We start from the raw sequence: 17,535 nt of genomic DNA on the forward strand, positions 1-17,535 counted from the left end.
TTTTATTTTATATATATTAAGAAAAGTTATTTGTGTGATTATGTGTATATTTTATTTATGATCATTATTAAATTATCTTTTGTCATAAATGTGTTAAATGTTGATTTTTTATTTTTTTAATCTTTCATGACAAGTTAATGCTTTTAACAAATAATGTATTTAGAAAAAGAGCATAAATGCATGCGGTAATTGCAAAGGAACTTATATTTATGGACATTTTTTTAAAAAGAGTCTGAAATTAATTTTATCAAAATCAATTATCAATATTAAAAGTATAAACACATGCTAAATCGCAATGTATGCTTATTGCTTAATAATAGTATCTAATGTAGCTGAAGTTTTTTTCACACTCTCAATCTCATTCTCAAATCTCAAGCTTTGCATACAACTTTGAGTAAATATTATGTTATAATGCAATATCACTTGATTTATAAATCACATGGAAAGGCTTTATGATGAAGAATAAACACCAACTTTACATATTAGACAAAAGACATTTTTTATTTTTTTTATAGGTCAATGCTATTGGTAAATTTGTTAGTGGTGAAAATAAAATGTTAATAACATAGATCAAACATCTGACTTCTTTCTCGATATTCATTTGATATCTTTTAACTCACTAACCGAAGACTTGTTTCACATCACAAGCATATAATGCATACATTGTGACAGATGTCCAATATTTTGGAGCAATAATAATGAGTCCAAAACTTCTAATATTAAAAAGATAAAATATATTTTATATTTATTTTATTATATCATAGATACCTCACATTTATAAAGAGGCTCGTCAACATAATTGTTGGCTGAATGCAATGCAAGATGAATTATATACTCTTGAAAAGAATGATACTTGGATTCTTGTTGACTTTTCTTTCAATGTTAAGCTTAAAGTACTAGTCAAATATTAGTTTAAAGTAGAGAAATAAGATTTCTTTGACACACTTTTGTCGAGTGGTTAAGTTGATTACAATTTGGATTGTGTTAGCCATTGCCTAAGTTTCCAAGTGATTTTTACACCAAATGGAGGTCAACAATGACTTCCTTCATGAGGAGTTTAAAGAAGAGATGTACATGTTAGTTCCTTAAGATATTTCATGGGGTCTTTTTTTTTAATACCTTCTTTTTGAAAAAAAAAACACCAAAATACCCCCATTTGAAAAAAATATACCAAAATGTCCATTTTTTTAAAAATCAAGTAGGAAGTCGTCATTTGGAACTCGGGCTTCCTTAAGGAAGTCGCCATTCCAAATGGCGACTTGTAAGTAAAAAAAAAAAAAAGGGGGATTTTGGTATATATTTCATGGGGTCTTTTTTTTTAATACCTTCTTTTTGAAAAAAAAAACACCAAAATACCCCCATTTGAAAAAAATATACCAAAATGTCCATTTTTTTAAAAATCAAGTAGGAAGTCGTCATTTGGAACTCGGGCTTCCTTAAGGAAGTCGCCATTCCAAATGGCGACTTGTAAGTAAAAAAAAAAAAATGGGGCATTTTGGTATATTTTTTTCAAATGGGGTATTTTAGTGTTTTTTTTTCAAAAAGAGGGTATTGTAAAAAAAAAACCTATTTCATGCTCTAAACCCCACCACGTGTCCAAGTCGTTGAAGTCTCTATATGGGCTGAAGTAGGCCATCAAGAAATTATATCAACATTAATACTCTATACAATAGTTCTAATAAAATCAAGAAATTCCTTCATCTGTTTCATAATATAAATTAAAAAATTAATAAAAAATTGATATATGTAATTTAATATATATCTATTTTCTTTAATTAATTTTTACTTATATTATGAAATGAAAGAGTAGTATTACCATTATATGTGAATAAAAAGAATGTGCAAAAATATAACTAATATTACATTTCTGAGCGAAAAAGAAAATATTGCATTTCTGAAAATTAATACTAACCATTATTATTATTACTAGAAAGTAGAGAAACAGTGAGAGTGTGTGTGTTTGATGTAGTAGGCCTTTTGTGTTCCAACCATGGCTGTGTTCCTTCAAACACATTACCCTCTCTCTCTACATTCACAGCGTTACTCTTTTCTCTTCCCAAATCGAAACCCTAACTCTAATTTCTCCCTTCTATTCCTCCCCACTCCTCCCGATTACCAATTACAATTCTCCAATGACCGGAGTCTTAAACACCGTTCACCGGCGTCACTCATCTCCGCCTCCCGCCGGGAACCCTCAGAAACAACACTGCACAAGTTGCCCCAGGCTCTCGTGCGCCTTGCCTTCTCCGCCGCTCTGTTTCTCTGTTGCGGCATCCGCGCTTGTTCGGCCTCTTCGCCGCCTTTAACCGCCGTGGTTCAGCAAGAAAAAACTATTCAAGGTTTCCAACTTTTTTTATTCGATGATTCCGTAACTTTCTAGTTTTAGGACAAACACCACACACTGATAAGACACCGGTAGTAATGTAAGAAAATAGAATTGATTGAATGTATTCATATATCTGTTGTTACACAGTGCATGTTAGACATTTGATACATTTTAGTTCAAAGTGTAGGTGCTACATAGATTCCAATGCAATTTGAAATTTGTGTTAATTTTTAACGGTTTTCCTTATAATATTGTAAATTTTATTATCTGGTAAGGAAAGTTAAATCGAATTTGCTACTGTTAAATAACGTTGCTGTCACAGAAATCAGAAAATTGTGATTTATGTGTTTATGCTTTATTTATATGTTTGCAGATGATAATGATCCAAGGAAATATGAGGACAATGATAATGTAGTAGATAAGGAATTAGAAGCATCATTTAATGCTTGGAAGTCTAAAACGTATGCACTGACTGTTCCTTTGAAAATTGTTGCTTTGCGTGGCTCTATTCCTCCTTCATGGGTCAAGGTTTGTCACACACATTGCTTAACTTGTTTTGTGTGGTCAATTAAATGTATCTATTGTTGATTACAATTTGTTATGTTATCTTTCCTATCTGAATTTTTGTTGTTTGCTTGAAAATTCTCTAAAACTCTAATTAATGTCTTGCTGTTATAAACTCGTTTTTAGTTATCAATTAGCGGTTCATTTTCTGAAAGCGTGCTAGTTCATACTGGAAGTTTTTTAATTCTGCCATGCCATTTTTATGCAACTTATAGTTGATAATAGATTTTCAGTAAGTTATGTTAATAGTTTTCATGTGAATTTTTCTTCGCTTTTAGGACTTCATAAATTCTCAAGGGAAGAGAATGCAGTTCAATGTGAAGTATTATGCAAGTCTTGAGAGGATCTTCTCTGATTTATCTATTCCCTTTACCAAAGGAAATATTGGCCCAACATCTGCTTTGGCGGCTGATATTGTCGGTATTGGTGATTCGTGGCTCAAATTTGCCATTAAAAAAGCTATAATTGAGCCAATACAAGATGTAGAAGATCAAGAGTGGTTTAAAAGCTTAGCTGAAAAATGGAAGGTAACATTATATTTTTATTTGTATTTCTTCTCCTTGGAAATTGTCTCAGGATTGGTTTTATTCTTCTTCTATTATGAAAACATTGTATTTTCTGAGTATGTGTGTTAGATTTTGATGCAATTTTGATGCAACATTCATGAGTATGTGTGTTAGATTTTTTTTATGAAAAACAAATACGGGAAAACAAAGACATCATAGTTGTTTGTGTCCTTGTGTGCTCTTGGTTAAAGTTAGATATTTGTAATTTTGTGTGTATGACAATTTTAAATGAATGTTATTCACAACGATCTCTTGCTTACATGGTAAAGTGACATCAACATACCTGCTTCTTTTCACAGAAGCATAGTTTTACTGAATGAACATGCTAGCAAAATTAAATGAATTTTATTTCGGAAGATTATAAGCATAGCATTAGCATCACAGTAGGAACGTGTGTGTGTGTGTAATATATATACTATCATTGGTTCATGTTCCACATGCCGATTAATTGTAGCATATTCAGTGGTTAGTTATTGTCCTTTAGGAATGTCCGGTGATAGTATAACATTATGTTCCCTGACAAAGCTCCAGGTATATCTGCGCAGGAACTGTGAGGGAGAAATGGATCCTAAAGGTGATATATGGGCTGCCCCATATCGATGGGGCTGCATTGTAATAGCATACAAGACCAATAGTTTTCAAAAGCACAAGTTGGCTCCAATAGAGGTATGGTGTGTTGTTTTCTAATAGACCCTGTAAAACTCTGGTAAAGCATTTATTAGAGTATCTAAACTGGAATTGCAGGACTGGGCAGATTTGTGGAGGCCTGATCTTGCAGGGAGGATTTCCATGGTGGATTGTCCTAGAGAAGTTATTGGTGCAGTCTTAAAGTATATGGGGGCTTCTTATAATGCAAATAACATCAATTTGGAAGTTAATGGTGGGAGAGATGGTGTTAAACATAATCTGGCTTTGCTTTCAAAACAGGTACTGTTACAAAATTACCTCTCAACTGTTGCTGTTGCTTTTGATTTGAATAGAGGAGCAAAGCCATACAAATTTAGTTGACAGAAAATAGTATTTTCCATTTTGTTTTTCCAGATTATAAATATGAGTTAACTATACTTTTATGTATTCCTAGGTTCGACTCTTCGATAGTGAAAACTATCTAAAGGCTTTTGGAGTTGGAGATGTGTGGGTAGCTGTTGGATGGAGTAGCGATATTATTCCTGTTGCCAAGCGCATGTCTAACGTTGCAGTTATTGTTCCAAAGTCTGGAGCTAGTTTATGGGCAGATCTTTGGGTATGCTTCTCATTGCTGTCTTGTTTTAGCGGGTTTGTATGCGGAATGAAATAATATAAAGCCACCCTAGTAACTGGAAATTGTTAATGAAATATTTAAATGGGTTTCAGATATACCTATTTATTGATAAATAGTCATGAATTTATCTCTTCATAGACGCTAGAAATTGACCTTTTTCCACCATTTTTCGCTTTTGGTTTGGTTTTCCCTAGGCAATTCCTGCTGCCTCTATGATTCAAACGAATCAAATTGGTGGGCGCATCAGAGGACCATCCCCATTAATTCATCAGTGGGTAGAGTTTTGTCTGCAATCTGCAAGGGCGTTGCCCTTTAAGCAGGAAGTGATCCCAGGTGCCTCCCCCCTTCTTCTTCAAGGTCATTCCGCCAATGTGCCACTGGAGTTAACCAAAGGTAGGCCGAAGCTAAATACCAATCTCGTTGATGGAGCACCACCTCATGACATTCTAGAGAAGTGTGAGTTTCTTGAGCCATTATCTAATTCAGCAATGTCAGATTACCACTGGTTGCTTGCTTCAATCCAGGAACCTGGCTATGGATTGATACACAAAATGCGTCAGTATATCTCATCAGTGGTTACATCTTTTGGGTCATTTAGTTCAAAGCTTACTTGAATAAAGAGTTATTGGGCTGTCGAGTACATAACAAGGATCTGTGATTTTATGATCTGTATGACCAGAAACTTCAAAGGTTTCTCGATGTTGTTTTAACACTTGTGGAGGTAGATTTTCAAGACTATCGGGGCTGTGAACCTATCGTCAGGCAACAATAATTTAATAATGCTGGAGCTGTATGAGTTAACTGCTGATTCTGTCCTCCATATTGTTGAGAGAAACTTCAAAATTCTCTGCAAAATTCATCTGAAAATGTGATTTATGTGTTAGTAGGAAAAGTAATTTTTTTCCCTGTATTCGTGGCTCCTTGAGGGGAGTTATACTTATTGTTTGTACAAATCATGAAACAAATATTGGACAAGTTCTTAAAGCTGAGTAAATGGGGTGATTCTTGATGCTAATCAACTTGGCTTGTTGATACCGTCTTTAGTCTTGCCCTCGTCTCCATTGAGCAACGACGGCCGGAAAACCTTGCACTGCTTTAGCTCTTTTATAGTGCTGATAAAAATTAAACTTGATATCCATAATTGATTGATTGGTGAGTTAAGAGAGGATGAAAAAAATTTAAGCAAATCCATAATACTAAAATAACTCTACTAATTTATTTTTATGGATAAATTTTTATTTTCATTATGTATATTTTAGGATAGTTATCTTAAACTTAAAATTTTTGTAGTATTATTTAATATACAATAATGTAAATAAATTTTTTGCAATTTTAATTATGATTATGGAATATATTTTATTGTCATAACACAATTTTGTTAAATTTTTCATGTTTTCGAACATCAATTGTCGTTTACATCTTTTTATGTAATTTTCACAATTTTAAATTGTTTGATCTCTTAATAAAATATATTGATAAATAATCAATTCTTTTACTAAATTTTAATTCTACAATATTCAAAAAAAATTATATACCTTTGAACTTAAGCTCTAACATGTTTATATCTTATAACGTATATATTTTAAAAGATGGTTTTTCACTCAAAATTAACACTTTTAAAAATCAGATTAATTTGATGGTTAAACTTGCACAGCATGAAAACATACATTAGTAATATAGAAAACATACATTAGTAATATATTAATAAATAAATAAATCAATAATTTCACTTGCAATAAAATAATGTAAAAAAACAGAGTACTCAAGAATATTATCAATTAATATTGTTATCTATCTTGAACAAACTAATTAGTTGAAATGTGACTCGAGAAGAAAAAAATTTAAATAAACGTGAAACTTTTACATAATGGTTATTACAATAACAGTGGAGTATCTGTTTTCTAGCTTTCACCGTCACGATGTATATATGAACAAAATAATTGATATGAACTATATATATTGTTAAGCCATTTCCTCGGCCAGCTGTGTCGTTTAAATGTTTCAGCCTCTTTCAATATAAAAAATAATTACTACAATATTTCTCTAAAACACACCCCAATGTCTGATAATGGTAAGGAACCTTTGTTCAGTGGCAAATTTGGTGTGTTACTAATTGCCATGGGTTCAGCTAGTTTTGTGGTAACATTGTACCATGTCATAGTCATTTGCTGCCAAAACTCGACCGAACAACCTGCGGCACAAACGGCGAGCGTCGAAGAGGGAAGTTTAGTTTCTCATGAGATTCCATCACACAAGTATGAGAAGAAAAATAATGATGATGATTGTGTGACTTGTGCTGTGTGCTTGGGAGAGTTTGAGGAGGGTGAGGAGTTGAGGACTATGCCTTCTTGTATGCACTCTTTTCACGTACCATGCATAGATATGTGGCTCATTTCACATCTCAATTGCCCTGTTTGCCGCGCTGATGCCACGCCCTCTCCCGTGAATGTTGTTGTTGATCATAGCATAGATATGGTGCAAATACTTGTCACTCACAACGAGTTGCAAAGTGGGTTACCGTGACCCTCATTTTCTTTTTCTACCAAGTTTTTTTTACCTATAGTAGACTTCTCTGTATATCTTTGCGGTTTAGATCATTTATTAGCAAGAATTCTGATTTTTTTTACACTGCATTGAGTTACCTCTCAAATAAGAGAGTCGTCTTGCCAACTCTTCAAACACCCATGTTTAGTAATAATGTAATTACTTTATAATAAAATAAATTATCACGATATTTTTTTAGATTTAACTATCTGGTTTCCAAGGGAAATGAACGATGATAATTCAATATTCAATCTTGTGTTGTGTGCTTGGGAGGTAAATAAAGTATGTCCAAGAATTGTTTCGGACATGCCTCGACCTCGGATTCTTCAAAACTATTGATGCTAAACTAAAATTTATTAACCACTTGAGCACAGTTAATTAATAAATTATCATGTCATTGGGAGGAAAAATAATTCATGAGCCCCCCAAACAACACATTCCATTGCGAGAAAAAATATTCACACCATATGAATAATCTTCACTGTTGATTTCCTACCTATTATCCCTCAAACTTATTGGCTGAGATCTATCAAGAGTGAGTAATTCTTTTACCCAAAGTTAAAAATTTCTCATAAAATCATTGCATTTGTAGTTTTAATCTTTTCTGGTTATAACTATATTTTAAGTGCAAAGTATCAAACAACTTTGTGAATGTTTAATTTGTAATGTAAAATCCAAAGACCTTACTTATAAGGTCTAAGTCCAAATCTACTAGAGTCGACCATTTTGTTGGTATCTGAAGTTTTAATTGTAAGTAAAGTTAAAAATAACCTTAACTAGTCATTGAGAAACCAGACATAAAAACAGGAAGTTGAATGTGTGGAAAGCATGGCAACATAAACAACCAACATTCCAAAAAAAGTGTACCAAGAGACAGATTTCACCAAATAATGCTCAAGAGGGATGATACTTAACATACTCTATATAAAGAGAAGGGTAACAAATTTCAAAACAAAAATGTCTTGCAACACCGATATTTTGGATTACAAACAAACTTCTCATGGTCGCTATTTTTTGTCTTCCTTTTCTGCCTCAGCAGCTCTCTTTAGTCGGGCACCAAAATGGCGTTGATTAGTTCGTTCAAGACGAAGTTTATAATACGCTTTGAATGCCTTCATTTCATCTGTAACCTTAACAAGCTCAACAGATGGCTTCTCCGTCACAATGGGCAAGTATGAACCCTGCACTTGTGTGGCATTTGCGCGTTCCTCGGGACTAGAATCACCAGCCTGCAAAAGAAATTGGCACATACAAATCTTGAAGTAAATAAAAAGTTTTCACAATCATCAAATTGATAACGGAAGATTGAGGATATTGAAATAATTAAAAAGTTCTCACAATTATCAAATTAATAACTGAAGATTTCAGCATTACCTTGACCTTGCGAGCCCGTCTTGGGAACACGACCAATTTGGCCTTATATGTTTTCAGCCGCTGGACATTAGTTTGTAGACTTTCCAAAGAACGATTCCTACGGCGATGATCAACAGCAATGCCAATAGTTGGAGCAAGCTTTTTAGGAATATTAGCAGCCTGGGATATACAAAAACAGCAGAAATATTCTGAGGAACAAAAAGGTAAAAGAGAACTTGATGTATTTTAAATGCTTTTCCTCTGAAATTACTGGCTAAAATATTATTTAGGCCTTTTAAGTCAATTGCATAAACTTAGATGAAGGCAGAAAGCATTTTGATTTCCAAGAAATTTAAATGATATGCAGAATAACTTGCCATTAATTAACGTGTACAGTGATGGATAATCAATTTATCAAAGATAGCACTGTGCTTTCCCATAGCAATAAAGCTAAAAAGAAAAAAATCAGGTGACTACCTCTTTGTTATCTCTTAAAGATTCAAGTCTATAAAGCTAATCAATATTTTATAACATTCATACTAACCCACCAATCAAGGATCAACATCACAAGTCATAAGTCAATGCAGATCATTTTGGGAAATGGGGTCAAGATAGTTATTTTACCTTAAGTTCTTCTAGAGAAAACCCTTTCCCTGATCTGAGTTTCATGTTGTATTTAACTGTCTGACCATGAACAATAGGTCTAAGAGGCCCAGCTGTAGGCTTCGGAAAAATCTTAACAGCCTTCTTCTGCCGAGCTGAAAAATGCATCACCCACATGCAACAAAAAATTGACGGAACAATCAATATTAACTTAATCAGATTTTTTTTCCTTTCTAAAAACAAGTATTAACCCAAACTAATCAACAAATTACTTCAACAATGTAAGTAAAGATTACCTAACCGTCTTCTTGTCTTCCGAGCTGGTTGATTGAACCAAGTCTTGACATAGTTTTGCCAATGCTTCCGAAAGTGCTCATTAGGGATCACATTATTATGCTTAACCATGGCTTACCTGTAAAAAAGAACAATAACATAACAAGGAAAAGAAACAGATCAGCATTTAAGCTTATGGGCCTATTTATTTGAGCTTATGTACTTGCATAAACACTTGTGAGACTGATTGGTAAAGTTAACAAAAAGAGCTTAGACATGTCCATAAGTTGTGTCCAGCTTATTTCATAACCTATTCAGAATAGCTTATGAAAACAACTTATAACTTAAACCAAAATAGTTAACTTTATTTTTTCTAATGTTATAAACATGCTTAATTAAGTTGTCTATGCCAATTGTGCTTGTTCAGTCCACATTTCATATTCTGCGAGAACAGTAATGTTCCAATGGGCAATAATTGGCACCAAAAATAGATCCAGAAGTTAAACTAGAAAAACTAAGAAAAGTCAATCAAGTATCAACTACATACCATCATTTTCTAGCCAATCAATTTTTTTCAAAAAACATTATCAACAAATGGCATAAATGACAAAAAGTAACATCATACACTGAATCTCGAACATACAAAAATGAAAATTGGTGTTCCACATTTTAAAGCTATTTAATGAAGGAACAGTTCTGTGAAATGTAAATCAATTAATTAAAATTAAAATTTATCAATCACATTATTTCTATGATGACAAAAGTTAGCTATAGCTTTCAATCAAGTACTTAATACAGTGTAAATGAAATTCAAATAAAAGCATTATTTCGCGAATATTACTAGCAAAATTGAACAGTATAGTTTATTTATGCATAGAAACACGAAATCGAACTAGAAAGGAAAATGTGGAGAATCCAAGTACCTGAAGCTTAGACGGAGGGTTCTTCTTCTTCTTCACAACGCTGAAGAAGCTCTTTGCAGCTCGCAAAAGAAAAGGAGGGTTTTTGCTAGGTTTACTAAAAGCACTTTTCAAAATAGCCCATCCCAGAAAGCCCGTTTAAGGTTACGCTGGCCGAACTGAATAAATGAGCTCGAATAGGGCCTTGGGCCCTTTAACAAAAACAAAAGAGTACTAAATTCTCTCATATTTAAGCAGAATTTTAAATATTATATCTAAATAATTCTTAGGGTTTTGTAAAAAAAATATTTCTTAAGTTGGGATTTGGGACATTTTAAAAATATTTTCAATACCGGAAATTTCAAATTTATGGAAGCTACCGGAAATTAAAAATCCAGTAGTTAGTTTTTGTTCACCGGAAATTTCGTTTTTTGAAATTTTCGGTAGTTAATCTGGAAATTTCAAAAATCTGGTAGTTATTTTTTTTATTTTTTTTTTTTGAATATTTTTTTAATTTGTTTGTTATTTTATTTTAATTTTTTTTTGAAATAGGGATGAAAAACACACAACCATTATTTATAGATTTAACTGAAGCATTTAGAACTGATCAAATTTTTGAGTCACGAGAAGCTGTCATATCATGGGCAAGAGAGATAGGTCGACAAAATCGAGTAGCAGTTATCATTACTCGATCAGACGTAGAGACTGGAAAGAGATGAAGAAAGTCAATATTAATTCTTGGTTGTGATAGAGGTGGACAATATAAGTCAAATAAAAATGACACATGTACTTCAACTAAAAGGTGTGGATGTCCGTTTAAACTTAGATCGAGACCACTGAAAAATGATGAAGGATGAATTATTAGTTTAATCTGTGGACTTCACAACCATGAGTTAGTAGCTACTTTTGAGAATAATGCATTTATGGGACGCTTAACAGAAGAAGATAAGAAACATGTTGACGAGTTGACAAAATATCACGTTGCACCGAGACACATCTTGTCATATTTGAGAGATTGAGACATGGAGAATGTGACTAGTATCTATCAAATTTACAAGCGGCGAAGTACATACAGGAAAAATTTGATGGGACCTAGAACTGATATGCAACACTTGTTGAAGTTACTTGAAGCTGAGAAATATACTTGTTGGAGTAGGACTCATGAGGACTCCAACATTGTGAGGGATATGTTTTGGACGCACCCAGATTCCATAACTTTGCTGAACATGTTCCCTCTTGTATTGATCATGGATAGCACCTACAAAACCAACAAGTTTTACCGTTGTTTGAAATTGTTGGTGTAACTTCAACTGGGTTGACATTTAATATTGCATTTGCTTGTATGGATTCTGAACGTCAAGACAACTTTTGGCAGGCATTGGAGAAGTTAAAAGAGTTGTTTGTTTCAAACACGTCATTTCCTCAAGTGATTGTGACTGACAGAGAACTTGCTTTAATGAATGCAATTAAAGTTATATTTTAATCTTCAACAAATTTACTTTGCCAACTTTCTTATTAACAAAAATGTTGGAGCCAAATGCAAACAGTATATATTAAAGAAAGACATGCAAGAACCCATTCTTGAGTTGTGGAGGAAAATTGTTTATTGTTCTGAAGAAAAGGAGTACGAGGAACTTTTGCAAGTATTTGAGCAAGCATGTGTCGATAATATTATTTTCTTTGACTACGTCAGAGACACATGGTTGAATCCTCATAAGGAAAGATTTGTTGAAGCATGGATCAATCGAGTATTGCATCTAGGAAATACTACGACTAATAGGTATGTCATTGAGATTTCACATTTTGTATTTTATTTTATGCATGATATATGACTAAAACTTCACATTTTGTATTTTTTTGTTTAAATATTAGGGTTGAGTCTGCTCATTGTCATTGAAGAGATTTTTGGAATACAGTAAAGGAGATATTTGTAAGGCATGAAATGGTATGAATGACATGTTGAAGTTTCAAATTATTAAGATCAAAGGTTCATTTGAGATAAGTAAGGGTCGCAAAGAGCATATACACAACAATCCATTCTTTGAGAAATTGACTTGGGTGGTATCCAAGAAAGCCATAGGTGATATTGTTGAAGAATACAAGAGAGTCAGTTATGTCGGTAACGATAAAGATGTGTGTTGTTGTATACTTAGAAAGACTCATGGATTACCTTGTGCATGTGAGTTAGCACGATACAAGATTGAAGGTGTTCCAATCCCATTAGATGATGTTCATATACATTGGAGGAAATTAACCTTGAATAGTGATCAAGAGGATGAACAGTTGACAAATGATTCAGAGTTGGACATTACATCGGAGATGAATATAATTTGGAAAACACTTAATGTTGCTGGAAGAAGGGCATTAAAGAGCAAGTTGTGTGAAATAGCATATTCGGAGACAACATCAATGTGTGCACCAGTGGATAAAATCAAAACAAAATGTGGTGTTAAGAAAAAAGGCAATAAGCCGAAGGGATATGACGTATATCGCGACCCATCATACTTCGAGCATGTTGATACTCAAGTCTCCCATCAAGCATCCAAACAAGTCTCTCATCAAACATCCAAACAAGTCTCCCGTCAAATTAAAAAATATTTTCACGAGTTTCCTTCTTTAATTCATCCATATATTGAAGACATAGTTAATGTTAAAGCAGATGGAAACTGTGGATATCGTGATATTGCTGCTTTACTTGGTCATGGTGAAGAATACTGGAGCATTATACGTCGACAGTTGTATACAGAGATTAAGTCCAAACCTGATTTATATGCTGCATTATTCAAGAAATTTGTAAGAAGTGACAGAGTCTTTACTTGTAACTGAGTTGGAAAACTAAGCTAACGAGAAGTGGATGACCATTCCTGATATGAGTTACGTGATAGCAACAAAATATAATCTCGTTCTTGTTACATTAGCAAAAACTTTTTGTTTGACTTTTTCCCATTGAGGGATGCACATAATGGAGATTTGTCACGTGATCGTGTTATCAGCATTGGTTTTGTTAACGAAAATCATTGGTTCAAGTTAAATTAAAATTTGCATGTCCGTTACCTCCACTTGCATGACATTGGAAGAAGCATCGTAGCAATGAGTCTACATCATGAGCTATCGCTTGTGCAGGACGTCTACAACATTAGGATTATTTAGATTTAAAAAATAATTTAGATTATATGTCTTTGACAGATGATTGACAATTTTGAGTTGTATGTTGTTTTAAATGATATGATTGACACTTTAAATGTTGTTTTCAATTTAGATGATTGACACTTTTAATTTGTATGTTGCTTTAAATGATAGGATTGCTACTTTAAATGTTGTTTGAAATTTAGTCGCGAATAATAACTCTGAATAATAAATAAGTCGCTAATAATAACTCTGAATAATAAATAAGTCGCTAATAATAACTCTGAATAATAAATAAGTCGCTAATAATAACTTTGAATAATAAATAAGTCACTAATTAATTAAGTCTGAATAATAAATAACTAACTAAATAAGTCGCTAATAAAATAAGTCTGAATAACAAATAACTCGCGAATAATAAAATAAGTCTGAACAATACTACTATAATACTACTGATAATCTCTTCCTCTAGAAATGTATAAAGCTCTCTCTAATAAGACACACATCTGATTTTCAGGGCCACCTATATACAAATCTAAACTCTGCTGTATAAGACCACCAACTGCGTGACACCGTGTACACCTAGTATCGGGACCAGTATCATGACTATGACCAGCATATGCAGCAACATAAGGGATCATCCGAGGATGAGATATCCTATAATACCACTGGATGTATCCCTCAACACACTCATGTGGATATGCAGCTGGGTGCAATTTAGCTCGAAGTGATCGTACAGAATTCCGGTACATACTTCATCCAACGTCGACATCACGTGCAACAAGCATCGGTGGTGTAGGAGGAATGTGTTGAGTATACCAAAACTGTCGTATGCAGCTCTCAGGTAAATACGGAACCATCGTGAAACACTAATGAATGTATCCTGTAAATAATGATACAGACTGAAATCGTGTCACAGCATTCTCATCGTAATTCGATGCCCAGATAATATCAGTATCCCTCAAAGCATCCAACTTTGCCCTGTAATATGCAACATTCCCAGATGTTTGTTTTGCAGTCCAACGAAACATCTGTGGCATTGAGGAAATATGTTCATCCATATCCCGTTTACAAATATCAGGAAAATGTTCATAAATCCAAGTCTGTAAATAATTGAAATGTAGTAAAATTATTAAGGTGATGAAATAATTAAAAAAATAATGATAAGTATAATAAATATAATAGTACCTGAAATAAGATAAATATCCTCCAATTTGTTTGGTTGCAGGCAATGTACTATCTCTAAGATAGTCCTATAACACAGCAAGTGCAGCTGGTCCGCATTCCCATTTACCACAACTATCAAGATCAGAAAGAGATCTTAACAATTATCTTGTATATGCAAAATATCTCTTTCTGTTTCAATATCTTGATAGTTGTGGTAAATGGGTATGAGGACCGGCTGCACTTGTTGTGTTATATGATTATCTTAGAGATAGTACATTGCCTGCAACCAAACAGATTGAATGATATTTATCTTTATTTCAGGTACTATTATATTTATTATACTTATCATTATTTTTTTAATTATTTCATCACCTTAATAATTTTACTACATTTCAATTATTTACAGACTTGGATTTATGAACATTTTCCTGATATTTGTAAACGAGATATGGATGAACATATTTCCTCGATGCCACGGATGTTTCGTTGGACTGCAAATCTGGAAATGTTGCATATTACAGGGCAAAGTTGGATGCTTTGAGGGATACTGATATTGTCTGGGCACCGAATTACTATAAGAACGCTGCGACACGATTTCAGTCTGTGTCATTATTTACAGGATACATTCGTTGGTGTTTCACGTCACGATGGTTCCGTATTTAATTTACCCGAGAGGTGCATACGACAGTTTGGGTATACTCAACACATTTCATATTCTGCGAGAACTCCAATGGGCAATAATTGGCACCAAAAATAGATCCATAAGTTAAACTAGAAAAACTAAGAAAAGTCAATCGAGTATCAACTACATACCATCATTTTCTAGCCAATCAATTTTTTTCAAAAAACATTATCAACAAATGGCATAAATGACAAAAAGTAACATCATACACTGAATCTCGAACATACAAAAATGAAAATTGGTGTTCCACATTTTAAAGCTATTTAATGAAGGAACAGTTCTGTGAAATGTAAATCAATTAATTAAAATTAAAATTTATCAATCACATTATTTCTATGATGACAAAAGTTAGCTATAGCTTTCAATCAAGTACTTAATACAGTGTAAATGAAATTCAAATAAAAGCATTATTTCGCGAATATTACTAGCAAAATTGAACAGTATAGTTTATTTATGCATAGAAACACGAAATCGAATTAGAAAGGAAAATGTGGAGAATCCAATTACCTGAAGCTTAGACTGAGGGTTCTTCTTCTTCTTCACAACGCTGAAGAAGCTCTTTGCAGCTCGCAAAAGAAAAGGAGGGTTTTTGCTAGGTTTACTAAAAGCACTTTTCAAAATGGCCCATCCCAGAAAGCCCGTTTAAGGTTACGCTGGCCGAACTGAATAAATGAGCTCGAATAGGGCCTTGGGCCCTTTAACAAAAACAAAAGTGTACTAAATTCTCTCATATTTAAGCAGAATTTTAAATATTATTATTATCCAAATAATTCTTAGGGTTTTGTAAAAAAAATATTTCTTAGGTTGGGACTTGGGACATTTTATAAATATAAAAATTGAAATGAAAAATAGCGACCTCAGATTAATTTTAAATTTTAAATAAATAGACTAAAATGAAATTATTCTACTATAGTAATTAGGGATTAAAAAAAAACCAAGAGACACACGAGTTTTTTTATTTTAATTTTTGTTACTGCCACATCATATGTGACAATCAAATTCTGTTTATGTTTGCACATTTTATGTGATATAAAATAATAGGAATCAAAATCAACCAAATATGGTATTGTAGGGTGAAATCTAAATAAAATCAAATAAATAAAATCAAAATTTTGTCAAATGTGAAGATCAAAAGCATAAATAATCCTAAAGTTATTATAAAATAAAGATACCGCTAGTGCAATTTATATAAATGTGATGGACACATATATTACATATATTACGTATGGATATCCATATCCAAAACAATTTAAATGAAAAAAGTAAACTAGTCCAAAATAAATGTAAAAAGTAAAATAATTTGCATTTTATAGAAATGTGCCGAACACATATTTAAAAATTTTAACATGCACCTTTCACATTTTATCTTTATCCCCACAAATATAAGGAAATGATATTTTTGTCCTCGTATAAATCTTAATATTTATAAATAAAAAAACCAATTTTACCGAAAACTTTTTTTAAGTTTTCCGGTACACATCATATATTCTGGAAAACTATTTCCAAATTTTTCGGTAGAGAAGTTACACTCCGAGAATCTTTTTCCAAGTTTTTCGGTAGAGAAGTTATATTCCGCAAAACTTTTTCCCAATTTTGCGTAAAGTAGTTACGTTACAAAAAAAAAATTTCCAAGTTTTTCAAAAAATAAGTTATTTAAAAAAAACATTGGTGTGTACCGGAAACCTTCTTTACAAGTTTTTCAGTATAGAAGGGGTTTACCGGAGAACTTGTAAAAAAAAATTTCCAGTACACACCAATTTACCGAAAAATTTAAAAAAAGTTTTCTGGTAAATTTTAATTTAAGTTAATAAAATAATAAAAAAAAATTAAGGACATATTTGACATTTTAAAAAAATTATGAGGTATAGGTACAAATATGGGGGTACAGGATAAATATTTCCATATATTTTACCTATAGATATTTATATCCACAATAATTCAAAGAAAAATTGCAAAACTGATCCAAAAAATAAAATAAAAATGTAAAAATAAAGGAAAGTATTCTATATAAATGTGTTAAACACATTTTACTCATTCGTGATCACAACAATGTGATTGATAGAGGCGCCTCACTTTTTTTATTAATTTAAAGAGAAATCTATCTTTATGAAAGACAATATATTTTGACTACATGGTCACTTTTGCATTTAGATAATAAGACTCGTGTTTTA

General features: G+C 32.5%; 2 protein-coding genes and 1 long non-coding RNA gene across 3 annotated transcripts; 1 reads left to right on the forward strand and 2 right to left on the reverse strand.

Annotated features, from left to right (window-relative positions):
• The first annotated feature begins 1,912 nt into the window (after window positions 1-1,912).
• LOC101503997 (uncharacterized) lies at window positions 1,913-7,255 on the forward strand. The gene is given in 11 exon segments (XM_027337179.2): window positions 1,913-2,339; window positions 2,700-2,854; window positions 3,169-3,417; window positions 3,988-4,122; window positions 4,201-4,383; window positions 4,538-4,699; window positions 4,912-5,306; window positions 5,408-5,459; window positions 5,461-5,544; window positions 5,547-5,609; window positions 6,794-7,255. Coding segments are annotated over 11 exon segments (2,274 nt in total). The 5' UTR covers window positions 1,913-1,990; the 3' UTR covers window positions 7,241-7,255.
• An 804-nt stretch (window positions 7,256-8,059) lies between these two features.
• On the reverse strand, window positions 8,060-10,572 carry LOC101496915 (large ribosomal subunit protein eL13z-like). The gene is made up of 5 exons (XM_004509480.4): window positions 10,414-10,572; window positions 9,514-9,629; window positions 9,239-9,372; window positions 8,636-8,794; window positions 8,060-8,490 (listed from the first exon to the last, which is right to left on the reverse strand). The coding sequence occupies exons 2-5, from the start codon at window positions 9,620-9,622 to the stop codon at window positions 8,269-8,271; spliced, it is 624 nt and encodes a 207-aa protein (XP_004509537.1). The 5' UTR covers window positions 9,623-9,629; window positions 10,414-10,572; the 3' UTR covers window positions 8,060-8,268.
• A 3,234-nt stretch (window positions 10,573-13,806) lies between these two features.
• LOC140921120 (uncharacterized) lies at window positions 13,807-16,044 on the reverse strand. The gene is made up of 2 exons (XR_012163992.1): window positions 15,872-16,044; window positions 13,807-15,453 (listed from the first exon to the last, which is right to left on the reverse strand). It is a non-coding gene; the product is annotated as an uncharacterized lncRNA (long non-coding RNA).
• Window positions 16,045-17,535: the final 1,491 nt, after the last annotated feature.

Source organism: Cicer arietinum, chromosome 7 (genome assembly GCF_000331145.2).
Source record: "Cicer arietinum cultivar CDC Frontier isolate Library 1 chromosome 7, Cicar.CDCFrontier_v2.0, whole genome shotgun sequence".
Lineage (NCBI taxonomy): Eukaryota > Viridiplantae > Streptophyta > Magnoliopsida > Fabales > Fabaceae > Cicer > Cicer arietinum.